Consider the following 17,832-nt stretch of genomic DNA (forward strand, 5'->3'; position numbering starts at 1 on the left):
AAGTTGCAAACAACACAAAACAAGGCATTCAACACTTAACACCCTCTACTGCTTTTCCAAACAAAAGGTCAACTTTTCTTCTCATGGACAGTTTGGGAGGCTGGGTCCAGGGCTCCCTTTCCAAGGCAAGACCCAGCACAATGTAGCAGTGGAGGAGAAAAGTGGGGAGAAGGAAAAGGGGAAGCGAGTTCTGACTCAGCCTTGGTGACAAAGGACTTGACCTGTCCTGCATGAAGGACAAAGTGGCAAAGCCTACCCATGCCCAGGGTGAGACATCTGCCCCACAAGACCCACTGACTGCAGGGGCACTCTCAACTGAGGTGCAGGCTGAGTAGGGAGAAAAGTGCTGTCCAGGCAGGGAAGGCTGACCATAGAAGGGGTTCCCAAGCCTCCTGTTCCCTTAGGGGAAGTCCCTGCAATGTACACAGCTGAGCCCACAGCTCCTGCAAAACAGCCCAGTGTGCCTCTGCTGGCAGAAGCTGAGCTGCTGGCTTGGGGATCAGCTTTTCCCTGCAACACAGCATCACCTGGCTGGGCAAAATGATGTTCCAGGGGACAAGCAAATGGTGCCAGGAAAACATGCTATTCAAACACAGACTGGCAGGAGCTTCACTGGCCTCCTGCATGAGACCTTCCTGGAAATACCACAGCACATCATCTCCTAAAATTAGCATTTGGGTGAAAAGCATGGACGTGTGGAACACGAACACTGCCACTCACTAACCTGTAGCCAGTTCTTGCCTGTGAGCCCCCCATACTCACTTGGTTTTACAGTAAGCTACCACACAGACGATGCCCACCACAAGCAAGGCAACACAGATTCCCGTGATGGTTAAAACCCTCTTCTGGTAGAGCTCCTCTGCTTCTGCAAATGGAGAGAAAGGAACCAGTTACTGATGGGCTCCAGCACCTGGGCTGCTCCTGGCTGCAGGGGAACCAGCACTGCATGGGGGTGAGACGGAGGACAGGGCTTGGGCAGAACTCCTGCCCATCCTCCTGCCAATCCTCCTGCCAATCCCCTGCCTGCCTAATGGCTGCCCCAGACCTGAGCCCAGCTGGCCCAACCTTCCTCACCCCTCGAAAGATCCTTCTTGTCTCCCCGTGCCTTTGCCCTCTCTCGGTAGCTCACCCCTTCTGCACTCACACTTCTCACCTTCCCTTCCTTCCCCACAGTGACTAATCTCACCAAGCCCCACGATTCTCCTCTCCCTTCCAGCAGATCCCCCCTCTCTGGTGCCTTGACCAGCTGGCACAGGAGCCCTGGAGCATGCCCCACTCCCCAGGAGCACACACAGGAGCCCTGTGATCCCTGACCCCAGGCTCAGGATGCCTATGCTTCCAGCAGCTGCATGCCCTGGAGCAACAGGCCCCAAAGCATGTAGGTGCTGAAAGGGACATCCTGGAACAGTCAAAAAGCAGCATGAGGATGGAAAAGTGACAGCGTGTCAGGCAAAGAAAAGGGAGTGGAGTGATTAAAATACAGGAACCAGTCATGGATTTTTAATGAAACCCTAGGAGGACATTCATACCATTGCATCAGGTAGCTCAGAGGCACACACAAAATGTAAGCAGCTTGCTGCTGCCTCTCAAACACCACCAAGTGTCACGGGCTGCCTGTCAAACCAGAAGAGCCAGTCACAAAACCCAGACCAGGCTGGAAGGGAGGTGATTCATTCCCATCCACCAAAGCTCCCAGGAGATGCTCAGATCTCATTTGCACTGCACCTAGGCAGCAACACCGTGGCCAGGACACCTCTTCCTCTGGGGCCACCCAGAGCAGATGTGACATCCAGCAACCCCTGCTGAGAGCAGCAGAGGCAATTTGGGTTCTCCAGCTGGATGACTGACAGAAGGATTCAGTGCAGAGCTGCCATGAGGGTTTCAGCTCAGCAGCTATGAACAAAGTCCTCATGCCACCACTCTGTGTGTTAGTGTTAAACTTATTGGGATTTGTGCCTTTAATATTCATTGATTTTTTTTTTTTCTGTCTAGATTAGCAATAAAAGTCATGCCATGGTTGATGTGCTCAGTGTGCTTCCCCACACCAATGAAAAAACTTTGAACAGACCATGTGATACCCCCTGTGCCACCAAATACTCAAATACAAAACCAGAAGAGAAACAGGTCTGGTCCAAGAAGCCCCTGGGACTGGACTTTAGCCAAAAAAAAGTGAGTGGGAATGAAACATTCCAGACAACTGGACATTTAGAACAATTTCAGCTTGCCATTCTAGGTTAAAAAAAAGCATTTTTGGAGAAAAAAAATGGTGCTAAGAAAAATGGTTACCTCTTTCTAACTCTCAAAATGGCAATGGACAAAGGTTTGGTAAACAAGGACTGGCAAAGAAAACAACCCTGGCATGAAGATGCCAAATATAATAAACAAAGTTTTCTTATGTTTTTTTTTCCCTTCCAAGGAACCAGGTGGAGGTGGAATGGGGGAAGAGCCAGCTCTGGGGTGAAACTCCTCCTTCAAGGACATGTTTCTTTGGTACAGGTGCCTTATCCCAGGCATCAGCAACCATGGCAGACACGATTTCTTGCTCTTGCACATCTTTGGAAGCTGGATTACAGTTGTACAGCTCCCTCCTTCAGACAGGATTTTATACAAAATCTCCTTCAGAGGTTTTATAAAAATTAGGAAAACCAGCTGGGATCACATCCTGGTTATGTGGATGACACTGGGCAAAAATTTTGCTACTTCTCAGCAAAAACTACTTTTACCAAAAAAATAAAAAGAAAAAAAAAAGGCTGGGAGGGAGGTCAGTTTTCAGCAAAAATTCTTCAATAGCAAAGCTTTTTGCTACAAAGACTTTTTTCCCTCAGCAGAGATAATTCCCTTTGAATCATGGTGGAGGAAGAAAGACCAAAGACATTAAAACTAGGGGGGGGGGGTGTGGGGGGTGTTTGCTTTTTGTTGTTTGTTTGGGGTTTTTTAAATTTGTTTATTTGGCCAGGATTTTTTTACCTATAACAGGACAAAACTCTTTGGCCAAGGCTCAAATCCCAGCCTTTGTTCTGGTGGTTATGTCAGTTTGGGACCCTGACTCTGGGGGGGTCTGACTGTCCTGAACCTTCACCTGGGTTGCAGGGGAATGTTTCAGCTCATCAGAAATGCAGATTTGGCCTCTCTGTCCCGAGCTGACAGCTCTGCTACACGAAGCAGTGAAGTGTGAGGCTGTGCATCACTGCTGCAAATGAAAAATTGAATGATCTGCTGATAGTAATTTATCTTGGCCCCCAACATCTCATTAAAGCTGATGCTCAATCACAGTATCTTTATGTTGCATGGCCAGAGACACTGGTTTACTGAGAAATTTTTCCCTCTTCAATAGAAGGGGAGAGTGGCCCAAGCAACACCCAGATGAGGCTGAGCAAAGCTTTGTATGTTTTTAATTTTTTGACAGCTCATTTGCAGAACCTAATCCTCCAATTTTTAGGCACTTTTCAAATACCACACAGGCAAAATTGAAAGAAAACCCTCCAGTTTTAATCAGAAACCCTGAGATAAGACAAATGGAAGGACCATTTCCACTAATCACCTGGGGCAAAACCATCTCAACAGCAACAGAAAGGAAATGAGAGGGTGCACGCTGCAGCTTTGTATTTGAGCAGGTAAGATCCCAGAGCAGGTCCATTTGTGTCTCTGTGCTCTACAAACACATCTTCAGCAGCAGCAGCATCACTTGTACAGCAGCAGACACTGAGAACAACCCATGTGGTGCCACACGATGCCAACAGAGCCACAGGGCAGCCATGGTGTCACAGCAAGGCATGACAGTGACAGACAAGTGGCAGAGCAGAGACACTGCAGACAGCATGTGTGTGCTTCTGTGATGACATGGAGAATGGATGGGGAACAGGACAAAAGGTCAACAAAAAAGGGATGTCAAAAATCCTCAATTTGAAGGTTTGTCCAAGTGTATTAGCATTAGCAGCACCGCTTTCTCTGAAGCTCCCTGACTGTAAAATTCCCACATTTTCTGCTCCAGGGGGATGCACACCAGTCCTGGGGGATCAGACATGCAAAAACTAAAGGAGATACATTTCTCCAGCCTCAGTTAGTCAATGTCCCTCCACCTCAGGGACCTCAGAAGGCAATTTAGGATCCCCAGCTGGAAGACTGGTGTCCTCATACCTCTAGCAAAGGGAATTGAGGCATCTTCATGTGAGGATCTGCTCTGCCAGGCCAATGCTTTTAGGTTAAGTGATCAATCATAGAATCATGAGAGAATCCTTGAATGGTTTGGGTTGGAAGGGACCTTGAAGCTCATCTTGTTCCAACCCCCTTGCACCGTCCCAGGCTGCCCAACCCCTCTGCTCCCTCCTGACCAGCCCTCCCTGCTCTTGGCTCACACCCTCCAGGGAAAACTTGCCTCAAGGATTTGATTTCCCAAGTGCTTATTCAAGGGATAACTTGATATATATATCTAAAACCAGACTGAGGAGAATGGAAAGAAAATAATATGATTATGAGTAACTGGGCAGGAGCAGGTAAATGCCCAAAGGGGATATTTTTGAAAGCATTTAACTCACTGCAGTGTTTTCCCAAGCTTGCCACTGGGGTGCTCAGCATTACACCCTCCACTCTCACGAGCAGCTACTGACTTCCCTGGGATACTTTTCTAGACTAACTTGTCTCATGCCATCTTTCTTGGCACAATTTCACCCTGCTCAAGAACCAAAACGAGCTGCTAAATTTTGGGAGGAGGAATGGCAAAGCTCATCCTGACCCTTTGCAGGATCTGGTGGAGGTTAGTGTGACTGGGATGGCAACTTCAGTAACAGCCCTGATGTTTCTAGAACTTCTCTTCCCATTCCTGGAATTCCTGCCTGTCCCCAAGCAATGCCTGCTGGCAACCTTTTGGATGGACACAAGACCCCAGGTTTTCAGTTAAATACACAAAAGCATGTTGAATGGAGATGCATGGCAATTGTAACATCCCAGTCATGCCACACACACCACGCTGCTGCTTGGAACAAAGAAAAAAGTGCTGCTAAAAATACACCTGCATTTTCATAGGTTTGCATTTAGAATTTGTGATTTGCTTTGTTTTGGTTTTGCTTGTTGTTTTGTTTGGTTTTTGGGTTTTTTTTTCAATCCAAACATCTATCTTGGTGCCAGGGAAGAGAACAGAACAGCTGATTTTTTAATCATCCCATTAAAGCCATAAATATAATGTTGGAAGCTCTTAATGGCTTCTGATTAATAAATGAATGGTTGTTCCATACCCTTTAATTCAAATCCAAGATGCTCTGCCAATGCAGAAAGAAGACAAGGAAGAGAAAGAGAAAAAGAAAAACAGGTCTGTCAGAGAACTCTAAAATACAAACACACACACTGTGCAGTTACAGCAGGTTAGCTTTTGGTAGGCTCAGCAGCACTCACACAGAGACACTGTAAGCTTCAGAGCATTTCAAACCCCCTCCACAACTCACATGTTATGCAAAGAAAGACCCAAACAAATTGCAGTGGAAGTTAATTATGAATTCTTTCAGTTAATTATGAATTCTTTCGAGATGAGCCATGTTTGTTAGTACCTGATATGGAATTCACTGTTTAGGCAGGGGAAAAAAAAAAAAAGAAAAAAAAATAGGAAAGGTACACTTGTTCTGAAACAACTCCTGACAGGTCAAAACACATAGAGACTGCATGAGCCTGGTAAAAACCATTCATTCCCTTTCCACAGGGCAGATCTGCCCTGGCTGGTCTCCCACGCCCGGTGTGCCCGGGGCTGTGCTCCAGAGAGGAGCTGGGCACGGGCTGGGAGGGCTCCTGCTGGGGCTGGCCAGCACCCTGCTGCTGCCCTCCTCACCCAGCCCAGGGCACAGCAGCCCTGGCAGCACAAACCCCCCTTGCCCCTGCCCTGCCCTGCCAGCCCTGCCCTGCCAACCCCGGGTGCTGCGAGGGACGAGGTGCCCGGGCAAGGCAATGGATCCAGAAGTGCAAATGGCACTGAAAGCTCCCCTCAAGCCTGTGGCCTGCCAAACTGCACTCCTGGCGTGGCTCTGCATTGTTTTGGTGTGCTGCACAAAGCCCAGATGGGAGCGTGTGCTTTCAGATTCATATTCAGCACAAGTAAGACTGCAGTTCATCGTGCAGAGACAGTGCTAAGCACAGGAGTCTGTCCAATGAATCAACAGTGCAAAACAGGTATCCTGAATTTTAGTCATTTTCCTGGTACAGACATCACCTAAAGACAGCTTTTCTTACATAAACACGAAAGTTCTCCATACTTACCACCATACACAACAGCGAGCTCTGCTGCTCCCAATCACCATACACACAAGATTATTTGCAGCTTGGAGATGTCCAGATTTATTTACTATATTTTCCATAGGAACTGCTTTTTGCTGCACAGAAATATTTGCTTTCTTTTGCAGTGCTGCTCAAAATTTAGGCGGGGTGTGGGGGGGGGGATTAGCACTAATTGTTACAGAACATGTAAACACGTGTTCTAAAGCAGGTTCTTCTCTTCAAACCAGGGCTGATGTTTGGGGGGGCTTTTGTAGGGGAAAGTTGGGGTTCTTTAAGGTTTTGTATAATCTAAAGGCCACAAAACCTGGCTGCTCTCTGCTTCACATCTCACATTCGTGTGAAAGCAATGGCAAACTTCACAGAGCATTTCACAGTCATTTTGTACTTTTGTACATTTTGTGGCAGTGACATGGACATAATGTGGTGGGCAGCAAAGAACTGGACAGAATATATTCATCCTAAACCACCTGGCTATCACATCCAGCCCTGACCTTTTTTCAGGTCTTCCTTCCATTGCACAGACCTTTTCCCCCTGACACTGACAAATGCATCTAGAGATACCTCAAGTTTCATCCATAAATCTAACCTCTTGGTCCACCTGCATACACACATCCCTCCCTGCTCCAGGATTTTCTGCAACATCTGCAGCAGCAAATGGATGCAATTCAAAACATTTTCATGATTTTTTGCAAACTCAGGAATGCCTGTGAGAGCAGAGGTGGTGGGCAGGACCTGAGGAGCTTGAGCCCCTCTCATGTCAGAGCTGCTGTTTCTTTTGGCTCCCCAGGCTCAGGGAGCAGACACAGCCAGCTGCCTGGGAAACCTGTGCCAGTGTCTCATTACCATCACAGGGAAGAATTCCTTCCTAATGTCCAATCTAAACCTGCCCTCTGTCAGTTTGAAGCCATTCCCCCTTGTTCTGTCACTCCAAGCCCTCTAAATCTCTCCACATTTCTTCTTGTCCTCTCCAGCTTCAACAGGACAAGCTCCACTGGAAGCAATTCATCCAAGGGCTACCACTCAAATAAACTGGGGTGAGACAGCCCTGAGATGGCAGCTGTAGGCTGAGGAAATGGGCAAAGCATTTTTCTCATAACCTTCACCATCATCCTCCTCCTGTCTGCACTGCACACATCCTGAGCTCCCTGAGCTGCTGTGGCACTTCCCAGGCTCCCTGAACTGGGGACATGAGGGGTTTTTTGGAAAATCTCATTCCAAATGTGCCTCCTGAATCTTTCTGAAAATCTTTTTTCTCAGTATCAGACAAAAGAAAAAGTCCTGCATTAACTTCATCTGCAGTGACTCTGTGACTATGATGTACTGTAGTTATTTTAGAAGATGAACTGACAAAAACATTCAATGCCAAGTATTCCTGTAGGAGCAACACCTCAAGCAAGATGACTCTCACTGAACTGTAGATTTTTAGAATGATTAAAAAGGATAAAAGCCTTAGCAAACAGCTGTGAAAACCATGGCTGTGCTCACTTGGTCTTCAGATTATCCAAGAACATTGACAAGATGTTTAGATACTGCACATTATTCCCTCAAAACACACTCTGGGACACAGAGCATGCTCCAAGGCAGGAGACAAAGTGGAGAACTGACATCTGAGGACTAGCAGGATAATAAATTGGGATAGTTTTGTTGCTAATCGATTGTGCTGACAAGAGCAGCACTTGCAGGTGTCTGATTCAGGATTTTTCCTGGGTGTACAGGGAGCAATGCAGGACAGGGGGACACGATGGGGACAGAAGACACTGAGCCTGTGTCAGGAGCTGGGTGACACGTGGGATCTCCAGGAACAGGAAGTCTGTAAATGCTCCACAAGCTCCAGAGCCTTCACCTTCTCCAGTACTGCAGCAATCAAACAAATTTGGTTGGCATCAAGAGTCCAAACACGTAACAACAGAGTGTTCAAATTCTGCTGTGGATTTGGAGCATGCAATTAACTTCAGGAGATCCCAAGGGGAACCTGTGCTGTGTCCTGGAGGAAGGATCACCCTGCCATGCTAAACCACCAACACCCTGTAATTACCCAGCCACACCAAAGCACAGCCATCACCCTGTGATTCAGGGGTCAGCAGTTACCCTGCCACTGACTGGAAGCTGCAGAATGCCTGTGGAATTTAAAATGCTGCTAAATATTGGTTTGGGGGTCAGATGAGTGAGAGGTGGAGGAGGAAGCAGAAATTTAGGTCAAATAAAGAAATAGTCTTTCATTTATCATTTTTGTATTGCAGTCACAGCAGGTAGGAAGCCACTGCTGAATAAGTGAGGTGAACAGAGAAGCTAAAATTCAGATCCAGACCTTCCCAGAAGAGCTTGAGGTGGTTCATTTATCCCTCTGCTCAGGAGGACACGTCACCTGAGCACGAGGAGCCAGAGGCCACCCAGGGTCACTCTCACCTGCCAGGGTGGTGCCCTGGGCACAGCCTGGTGAGTGCTGGGGGAGAGGGACCATCCTCCAGAAAAACAAGAAACCTCTCACCCAGTGAAGCCACCCTGTCAGCAGCACTGGAGGCAGCTCAGGTGCTGCTGTGGGAACAGCTGAAGGCAAAGCTGCTCTCCCAGGGGATACCTGCTGGAAATCCTGCTCTGTGTTTCCAAGCAGACCAGGAGGAAGGCTCCAACTGAGAATTAGAATTCAATTTGTAAAGAAAGCAGGAATGAAATATGGGGTAAAAATGGAGAATATGCTAGATGACATTGCATATGAATGTCAGCTCTGTTTGAGGGTGTTTACAGGCAGGCTACAGCTTGCAATTTTAATTGGATCACAAAGTAGAAAATGAAAATGTTTCACTAACCAAGATGAATGGTATGATATTTGTCCTCCAGATTGGTGATGATTATTTGTGGAGATGAATAAACAGCAAAGTTAAGATGAAGTTTCAGTTTCCACAAGCAAGAGGGAAGCATAAATATAAAACTTTATCCCAATTTTCTAAACTGTTCCATAAATCACGAGTGGAAAGAATCCAAATGTGCAGACTTAGGAAACATAAACGTTCCTGCTGACCACGTTTAACTTTCAGGATCTCAGCTGCACCAGGACTGAAAGAGCTGCCAACATGTCTTACAAAACCTTTACCACCAGCCAGCCCAAAGCCTGGCAAGTTATTGGTAAACCTCCAGGAGGATTTAACAAAGACCTGAAATGTTGCCTGTAGAAGAGAGAAGATAGAGGTAAATCTTGATCTGATGTAGAACAGGCAGCTGTGAAACACAGGTGCCAGCACAACTTTGAAAAAAGAGTTTCTTAGAAGGAAGGATGATTTTGGACAAGGTTCTGTCTTCTGGGAAAGCTGCAAGCCCAAGCTGTGCCCAGGAGGCAGCTCTGCACTGGGTGAGCCCCCAGCAGAAGCTCTCAGGGAGAATTCCTGACCCTTTGGACATTGCTGCACTCCCCACCCAGGTGTGCCAGCAGACAGGAAGATCTGGCTGCAGAGGCTCAATGGCCCATGGATGCCACTCTGTGGATTCATTCTGGCTGTGGAGCAAGAGTCTGAGGTGTCCCACTCTCAGCAGAGCAGGGACAGAGACCTGTGCTCGGTGGCTCTGCAGGGACCTGTGCCACAGGAGCCCCCTGACAGCTGCTCCCACGAGTTTGTCTATGGACACACAGAGTCATGGGGACCTTGATGTGAAAAACCTTCTAGCAAGAGGATTTAATGACTCATCAGCCATGGAAATAACTCTCTCTGTTCTCATCTGCCGGGGCATTCCTCAGATTCATACAGCAATTGCAGACAGTCACTGTCCCTCTGTTCACTGCCATTAATTCCCTGCAGTTTAAATTTCAACTGATTTAAATGTTGCTTTAATGACCCTCTCTAAGTTTTTCTTCTCACAGCTTACTTAAAGCCTAAACAAAATGATCTCCTAACCTTGATCCACCAGCCTTATGTATGGACAGAGTTGGGACAGACTGGGGGTTTTCTGAGCTACCCCACTAATACAATTCCTAGTGAATTTCTGTGCACCAATCTGGTAGAAAATAGCAACAGTGTGAGCCTGACATTGAAAAAAAAAAAAACCTAAAAAAACATCTTTAATATTTTCTCTTCATTTTCAAGAAGTGCTGTATATATCCAGAAGGGCTAGCAGTGGGCACCTGCTCATATGGTTGGAATAGCAACATAAAGAAACATCACATGTGAGAAAACCTACCTAATACACCTTAATTTCATCTTAATGTGGTCAAGCAGGTGTTTTGGGCAATCAGAGAAAAATAAACCTCCAGAGCTACCTGTCAAAGAGACAAAGGCAGCCTGAACTCCTGGAGAACATGGGGAGTTTTACCTGAGCAAAATGTGAGAAAGGGTTTAAACCAGAGAGGTAGGAAGCTGCTCCCAAAAGGAGGACACACAACATCTGCCAGGATGCTGGGATGCTGCACCATCTCCATCTGTGGCCCAAATTCAGCAAAGTATCTGCCATATCTTTTCAGAACAGCACCTTCAATTTAGCTCACTCTGCAGAGACTCTCACTCAGCCCTGGGATATACCTAATAAAAGTCATTGTCATACTTAATATTCATTTTAAAGAATCAGGAGGATCCAATCTAGGCCTGAAAACCTGAAATACCCCAAATACATTTAAAACAACACCAATATAGGTGTCCTTATTTAGGTATCTGTCAAATGCTGGCAGTGTTCTCAAAACATGAATCAGGACAGAGCTATTTTACTTCCAGTGGAAATGCCTGAACCTCATTTAATCTGTTTCAGCTTTTGACCTGTCAGAACCCATATGGGATGAAGCATTGAGTGAATTATGGAAAATCAGCAACTTCTGCTGTGCCCTAATTATTGATCAAAGGAGAAGGCAAGCATTTGCAGGGTCCACACTTGAGTGAAATGCTTTTCCTACTCAGAAAAACAGTGCAAGCTTTTCTTCAGTGCTGCTGCTATCTATATTACCCAACTGTGACCTGAAAGTGAAAACAGCTATAAACATGCATGAATCATCTTCTTATATGAATTTTATCCAAGTTCAGACAGGTAGCCTGGATTGTTGAGCTGTTTTTACCTTACTATGCTGTGGTTTAAAGCAAACTTGAGGTAAGGAAATGTACATGTGTCAGTTTTAAAGTTGACATTGTTCCTCTAACACGTGAATAAAATTAAAACAAATCTCAGTCCCATAAAAAGCTGGATTCTGCAAGCTGGGGGGAAAAAAAACCACATGCTGTTTATTCTTGCCATTAATGCTCTCAAAAGGCATTTTCTTGACATAAAACTCATTTTCACCCCTGTTTTGGTTTTGCAGCATGGCAGCAATAATGTTTAAGCCCGTTGGACACCACCTCATGAAACATGCTACAAATCAGCTCCATGGGGTGAGCATCCCACGGCTGGCTGCAGCCCTGACACCCTGGGCTTCCAAGAGGGGAGGAAACCCTTCAGCACCAGGTGAAAGATCAAAACAGAACACTTTGGGCTGTCATTTTAAAAAGAGCTTGCTTGGATGTTGGAGTCTGGGAGGATAAATCAATGGAGGTTTCAGCTGGGGAAGCCAATTTGGAACAAAAGGCAATGTAAAAACACTGAGCTGTCCCAAGGGCCCCACAAAGTCCATTTGCATCTTGTCTGTATGCTCCATGCAAGGGAGTCTAATTCCAGCACTTGCCAGCTATTAGCACGTGCTAATGAGGCTCCTGCAATTCCAGTCCAGGATGAGGATGGCAGGATTCCTCACGGAGCAGTGGGAGAGGGGTTCTGGCAATCAAGGAGCCATCCTGAAGAGGCATTTCTCCTCTGGTTACCACTAATTAAAGCCTCTTTCTTGGCTCTTTTTAAAAAGCCTCCCTTTAAACCCACCATTTGTGGTGGGTCCAGTCAGCCAGCGTGGAGGCAGGATGGGTTTCAGGGACACTCACAGAAGGGTCACAGGGAAGGTCACAGGTTTCCTGCACTGTAACTGCACCTCCTTCTGGGCAGTCCTTGCCCAGACCAGGATCCCACTGATGCTGGGACACTGACTGAATAGGGACCCAGAAAAATCATCCACCTTGACCACCATGAGCTGGCTATGTCTGTAAGTGAGACCTGCAGGAACTGGGAAGCACTACGTGCAAAGGCTTTAGGGTATTTACACCCACAGTCCCTGTACTTAGGCTCAGTCCCATATGCAAGGCTGTCCAACCACCTAGGAGAGACAGAAACAGCTCTGTGTCCAGGAGGGACATAGTCTGATGCCCATTTGGCAGGTTTATCCTGTACCCTGCATGGCAGTGGGACTGGGAAGCCCTGAGGCAGTGGCAGCCACCAGGTGACCTCTGTGCCACAGACTGTAAAGTGATTTCATTGCAGTCACACCCTGGCTGTGATTTCCTCCTTTGGTTCAAGGAGACTCATCCCCCTTGTAGGAGTGGTGGGAAGATGCCCAAATCCTGCCTTGCACAGCACAGGGAAAATGCCCAAATCCTGCTCTGCACAGCACAAGGAAAATACCCAAATCCTGCCTTGCATGGCACAGGGGAAATGTCCAAATCCTGCCTTGCATGGCACAGGGAAAATGCCCAAATCCTGCCCTGCACAGCAAAAGGAAAATGCCCAAATCCTGCTCTGCACAGCACAAGGAAAATACCCAAATCCTGCCTTGCATGGCACAGGGAAAATACCCAAATCCTGCCTTGCATGGCACAGGGGAAATGTCCAAATCCTGCCTTGCATGGCACAGGGAAAATGCCCAAATCCTGCCCTGCACAGCAAAAGGAAAATGCCCAAATCCTGCCGTGCACAGCAAAAGGAAAATGCCCAAATCCTGCCGTGCACAGCAGAAGGAAAATGCCCAAATCCTGCCCTGCACAGCACCGTCCATGTCAGGACAGCAATGCTGGCAGGCCCAGCTCCACACACAGCACAGGCTCATCTCACACAGCACACCCACCACATGAACTCTGCATTTTGCCTGAAAAGAGCAAGCAGCATTCAGCTCAATCAGAAATGAAAGCAGAGCCCATTCTAACAAATGGGGAGGTAAGAGCCCCAGCTCTCCTCTTGGACACGGTCACAGCTCCCCTTAGGACCAAGCAGAGCTGGGAGTGCACAAGACAGGAAGAGGGCTCTTGGAGAACAGAAGAACCTGCTTTAAGGACATGACACAGAGCTACAACAACAAGGAGAGAGAGAAGTAGAAAGAGACATACTGGAGAAGCTGACCATTGCGAAATGCTGACACCGGTCTCCTGTGAATTCGATCGGACACCTACCGGAAGAGAGAAAACCAGAGAGAGAGAAACAAGATAGCAAAATGACACCCAAACAGGCTGAAGTGAGGCCCCTTCTGATCCCTTCCACGGCTGCTCTCTGCCTGCTTTCAGCCTTCACCCTTACCTGCAGCCCTAAGCCCTACCCAAAGCTGACACCAAGAGCCATCCCTGACTAGAGCACTCTACATCCACCGCTGTGCCCGGGAGGGTTTAAGTAGTGTGGTGCATTTTTTGTCTTCAAACATACTTTGCTTAGGATCTGGCATGTACAATCGCAAAGGCAGTTTCTCCAAACATCTCTGTCCGAAGAATCCATTTGGACATCTGGAGGGGAAAAGGGGAGAAATCACAGAACATGTCTGGCACAGTTCTTGAGGCTAAGGTCAGAAATAAAAAGTGCATTGTGATGAATGGAAAAAATAAAGGTTTTACATGCGTATTTACTCTTTGCTTTCACCAGGCACCTGCAACATCAGTGCTCCAGCTCTGGTTTAGGCCTGGGTCTTCAAGCAGGCAGCCAAACCCCTCCTGCTCTGAACTGCTCTGCCCTGCTCTGCCTCTTTCCTTCTCACCTGCTACAAGCACCAGCTGGCAGGAAGACTGAGATGGGCTGGATGCTACTTTCAGAGACTCTGTGGAGCTGCTCTGCAGACTGGCAAGAGGCACCAAAAGCAGAGAGCAGCTGCTGAGGCGACAGTGAGCGTTGGGTGTGGAAAGCATCTCCCCGTGGTGACCCCAGAAGTACCAGGGGTGTTCTCAGGGTGGTTAGAGAGAAAACACGTGCAAAGTCTCTGTGTCAACAGAGAGGAAGGGACAGAGAAGAAAGCTGAGCTGAGCTGAAGGGGTCTCACATGCTGTGAGAGGTTGTCTCAGGCTCTGTCCTGGCCTGGGTCACCTGATGGACCGAGGTGTGCCAGCCCATGGGCACCAGCTACACATTCACGGGATGCTCAGGTGGCAGGGAGGGTGCCCTCTGCAGTCAAGGGCCACCAGGCACTGGCACCAGCCCATGAGCAGCTCCCCAGAGCACTCCCCAGATGAGCCAGGTTTGGGGACCACATGGGCAGGGGTGCAGCAGGAGCTGCAGAACCACCCAGGGTGAGCAGCACCCTCTGCATTGCCACCCTCTGCAGCTGCAGGTGAGCCTGGGAAGCCATGGGATGGTCAAACACTTCTCCCCCGGGCACTTGTCTCCCTCCCTCACTTCACATCTTTTCTTCTGGATATTTATTGGATAGTCCTGCACAGGATCCCTCAACTCTCTCCCTTCTCAATACACATCTCTTTCCTCTGAGCTTAACAGGGCTTTATCTTTATGGCATTTTAACATCTTTTTTTTCAGCTTTTTGTGAGTGGAGCTGCAGGCTCTGCACCTGGCACAGACCTTCCTCACTCTTGGATGCCACCCACAAAATCTCACAGTGATCTGCAAATGGTCAGCAAGGAAGGGACTGAAAGACAGCTCTGTAAAAAACATGAATCAGAGGCCAAATCTGATGTCAGTGGCTCAGCTCCAGGCCAGGCCACTTCAAAGGACAGCAGGAGGTTGGAGCAGACACAGCAGTGTCAGGCAACTGCTCCCAACCTGTGCATCTGGTGGGGGATGGTCCAGGTCCACGTCCAGGTCTAGGTCCAGGTCTAGGTCCAGTTCCAGGTCCATGTCCATGTCCAGGTCCTGATCCAGATCCAGGTCCAGGTCCTGGTTCAGGCTCCATGCAGAAACCCTTGATTTTTAGTAGTTGTACTTCATCATGGACATCCACTGACCTGGCTTTGGCACGTGATTTCTTGCTGGATTTCACTGCAGTTTGGGTAGGCCTGAGCTGTGCAAAAAAAACCTGCTGCACCCTCATTGCCATGGCCAAATGTGGGTCAGCATCTGGGTTTTTGGGATCTGTGCCCACACTTCTAAGTGAGAGGGTGTTGGGCTATTTGTGCACCCCAAACTGCTCATGAAGAACTTTAGGGCATGGTTCTGCGTGAGGCTGCACTGAGCTCTCCAGTCACACCCTTCAGTTTCTCAGTATCCAAGTCACTTCTGAAACTGAAAATTGAACTCCCTAGTCAGGGAAATATCTTTGAAGAATTGGCACTTTTTTCTCATTCTTGGACGTTCTTCTTGGGGCACAGGCAAGGGAGATGAACCAGCCATACCAAGCCAGCTCCCAAGGGCAGCTCAGCCCAAGGGGTCACCATCAGACATGGGGCCTGGTGGCCTTCCCTGCAATGAAGCAGAGGAAGCTGGTGCTGGGAAGTGGAGAAAATGCCTGTTGTCAATTAAAAAGCACAAACCTGAGGCATTGGGTGGGAGAGATTCAAAAAAACAGCCCCAGGACTGGAGAAACCCTTCAGAGATGGCACTGGGCTTTGAGCAAGGAATCCAAAAGAGAAGGTGTCTTCCCAGTCCTTCTTTGAAGTTTATTGATCACCTCTGACAAAGTCAGGAGCTTATTCACAGAGTCTTCAAGGGAATCCAGTTTAGCTTGCAACGTGCTTCCCATCTGTCTGGGATCTGACAAATCCTGGATGTTGTGAGCACACCAAAGGGCCTCAAGGGTGCTGCTGAATGAAGCAATTGTCCCACCCACCCCAAAAAGGGGTGTTTTGTCAGAAAGGAGCTAAAATTACCTCAGGTGCACACCTGCAAGAGGTCAGCCAAGGCTGGAACTCCAGTGTGACTGAGGCTGCATGAAAGACCGAAAATTATGGGAAAACTGGTGGAAAGAAATTAAAGCCCAGAGAAAGGAATTGGTAAGAAGTGAAAAAGCAAAACAAAAAGGTGTCAAAGAAGCTTTGATGCCATGACAGCTACCATACAGCCCATCTTCAGATCTCTGCAGTCAGCCAAGCGTGGGTGGGGAGAAGAGCTCTCAAGACAGAAGGCAGTAGACAACTGCCTTCCCTGTGTCTAGGACAGCTAGGATTTTCATCTTGAGTTACTCAGTGATTCAGCACAGGGAGAAGCGACAGGAAAAATGCCCCCCTGAACAAGAGCACCTTCTGTCACCTCTCAAGCTTGTGTACAAGCTGTCAAGACACAATGTGCCACCCCTGCATACCTGGGTTCTGACTCCTCATAAGAAGGCTGCAGGCAGAAGCAGTGACCAGAAGACCTTTGAGAGCGTGCAGTGCTTTTGGTTCCTTTTTTAAAAATCTGTCTCTAACTTCTAGGCTGCTGAAGATGATTTATTATTTATGACCGTGGCCCCTGATGCGACTTCAAGGGAAGAAATTTCCAGCATGTTTGGCACATGGTTCTCCCAGTCTGGACAGGAAGAGCAGTAGAGATCATCCCTTCTGCATTAAAATCTGCTGCCTGTGGTGAGGGCAGCTCTTCTGCAGTGAGGGATACACCTGAAAGTGAAGGCTCACTGCAGCTGAGAGCTGTGAGCTGGTAGTGATCATGGCATCCTTCTTCCTGCACGTTTGACTCCGGAGGTTCTGGCTGGCTCAGCAAAACCAAGTCCCTCCTTCTTTGGAAAACTCCTGCAGGGGCTCCACCAGTGGTGAACTTCCCTCCAATATCACCTCTGGAATTTATGGTGCACTCACAGAGGCACAATGGTCTCTCCCAAGGGAAGAGGACAGGGGTGTGTCTGTAGGAAAGGTCCTGGGGAAGGACAAGGCTGCACCAACCCCCTGCAGACAGCACCTTGTCCCCTCTCTAGCCTGAGTGGAGACTCCCAAAACTGCCCTTGCTTAACTCCATCTCTCTGTGTCTAATTGCTCCCTCTGAAAATTACTTGCAAATGCCATTGATAAAAATGGTCAGGGATTTTTCTGTCCAGATTCTGTTTTCTGTTATTGCTGGAAAATATCCCATTCTTTTAATTTTGACCTTAAGACCTTTCCTTTTTTTAATAACCCCATTTTGAAAACATCTGCAAAATTCTGCTCTTGGGTTCAGGATGAATTGCAGTGAGATATTTACATGGCAACAAAAATGCAGTAAGATGATCAGTCAAATAAAACATCTCAAAAAGCACAAACCAAAATAGTTTGGATGACTCATTTTTATGATGTTTGCTGGGCACCTATTGCTGAAAATTGAGGAACTTCGACATTTTGCCCCGTATCAGGGCAGGGCAATAATTATTGTTAATTATTATTTGCTACTTTTGTCTTCCTGCTGGAAGCAAAACTTTTTCTGTCCAGCTGTTGCTCTAAATCTTGCAAGGGTAGGCACATTTCCTTTGCGCCCCCAGATCTTATTTAAAATATGCCAAATTCAGTAGCTCTCATAAAGCAATCCATGCTAGAGAAAAATGTGAATGAGCAGGTGCTTCAAAATGACACGATAAAGACAAGCCATAGCAGAAGGACACAATGCACTGAAGTAAGCAAATGGGAAAAAAAA

At 47.5% G+C, this 17,832-nt stretch overlaps 1 protein-coding gene across 3 annotated transcripts in view; it reads right to left on the bottom strand.

The window, feature by feature from the left end:
• Positions 1-17,832, bottom strand: part of NRG2 (neuregulin 2) — an 86,193-nt gene that overhangs the window by 8,680 nt on the left and 59,681 nt on the right. For all 3 annotated transcript variants that reach the window (XM_059860157.1, XM_059860156.1, XM_059860158.1), the window contains 2 exons: positions 13,723-13,799; positions 763-865 (listed from right to left, as the gene is read on the bottom strand). In XM_059860157.1, coding sequence (XP_059716140.1) covers positions 763-865; positions 13,723-13,799 — 180 coding nt within the window. The remainder of the gene's footprint in view (positions 1-762; positions 866-13,722; positions 13,800-17,832) is intronic.

The sequence above is a fragment of the Haemorhous mexicanus genome, chromosome 15 (genome assembly GCF_027477595.1).
Source record: "Haemorhous mexicanus isolate bHaeMex1 chromosome 15, bHaeMex1.pri, whole genome shotgun sequence".
In the NCBI taxonomy this organism is placed as follows: Eukaryota; Metazoa; Chordata; class Aves; order Passeriformes; family Fringillidae; genus Haemorhous; species Haemorhous mexicanus.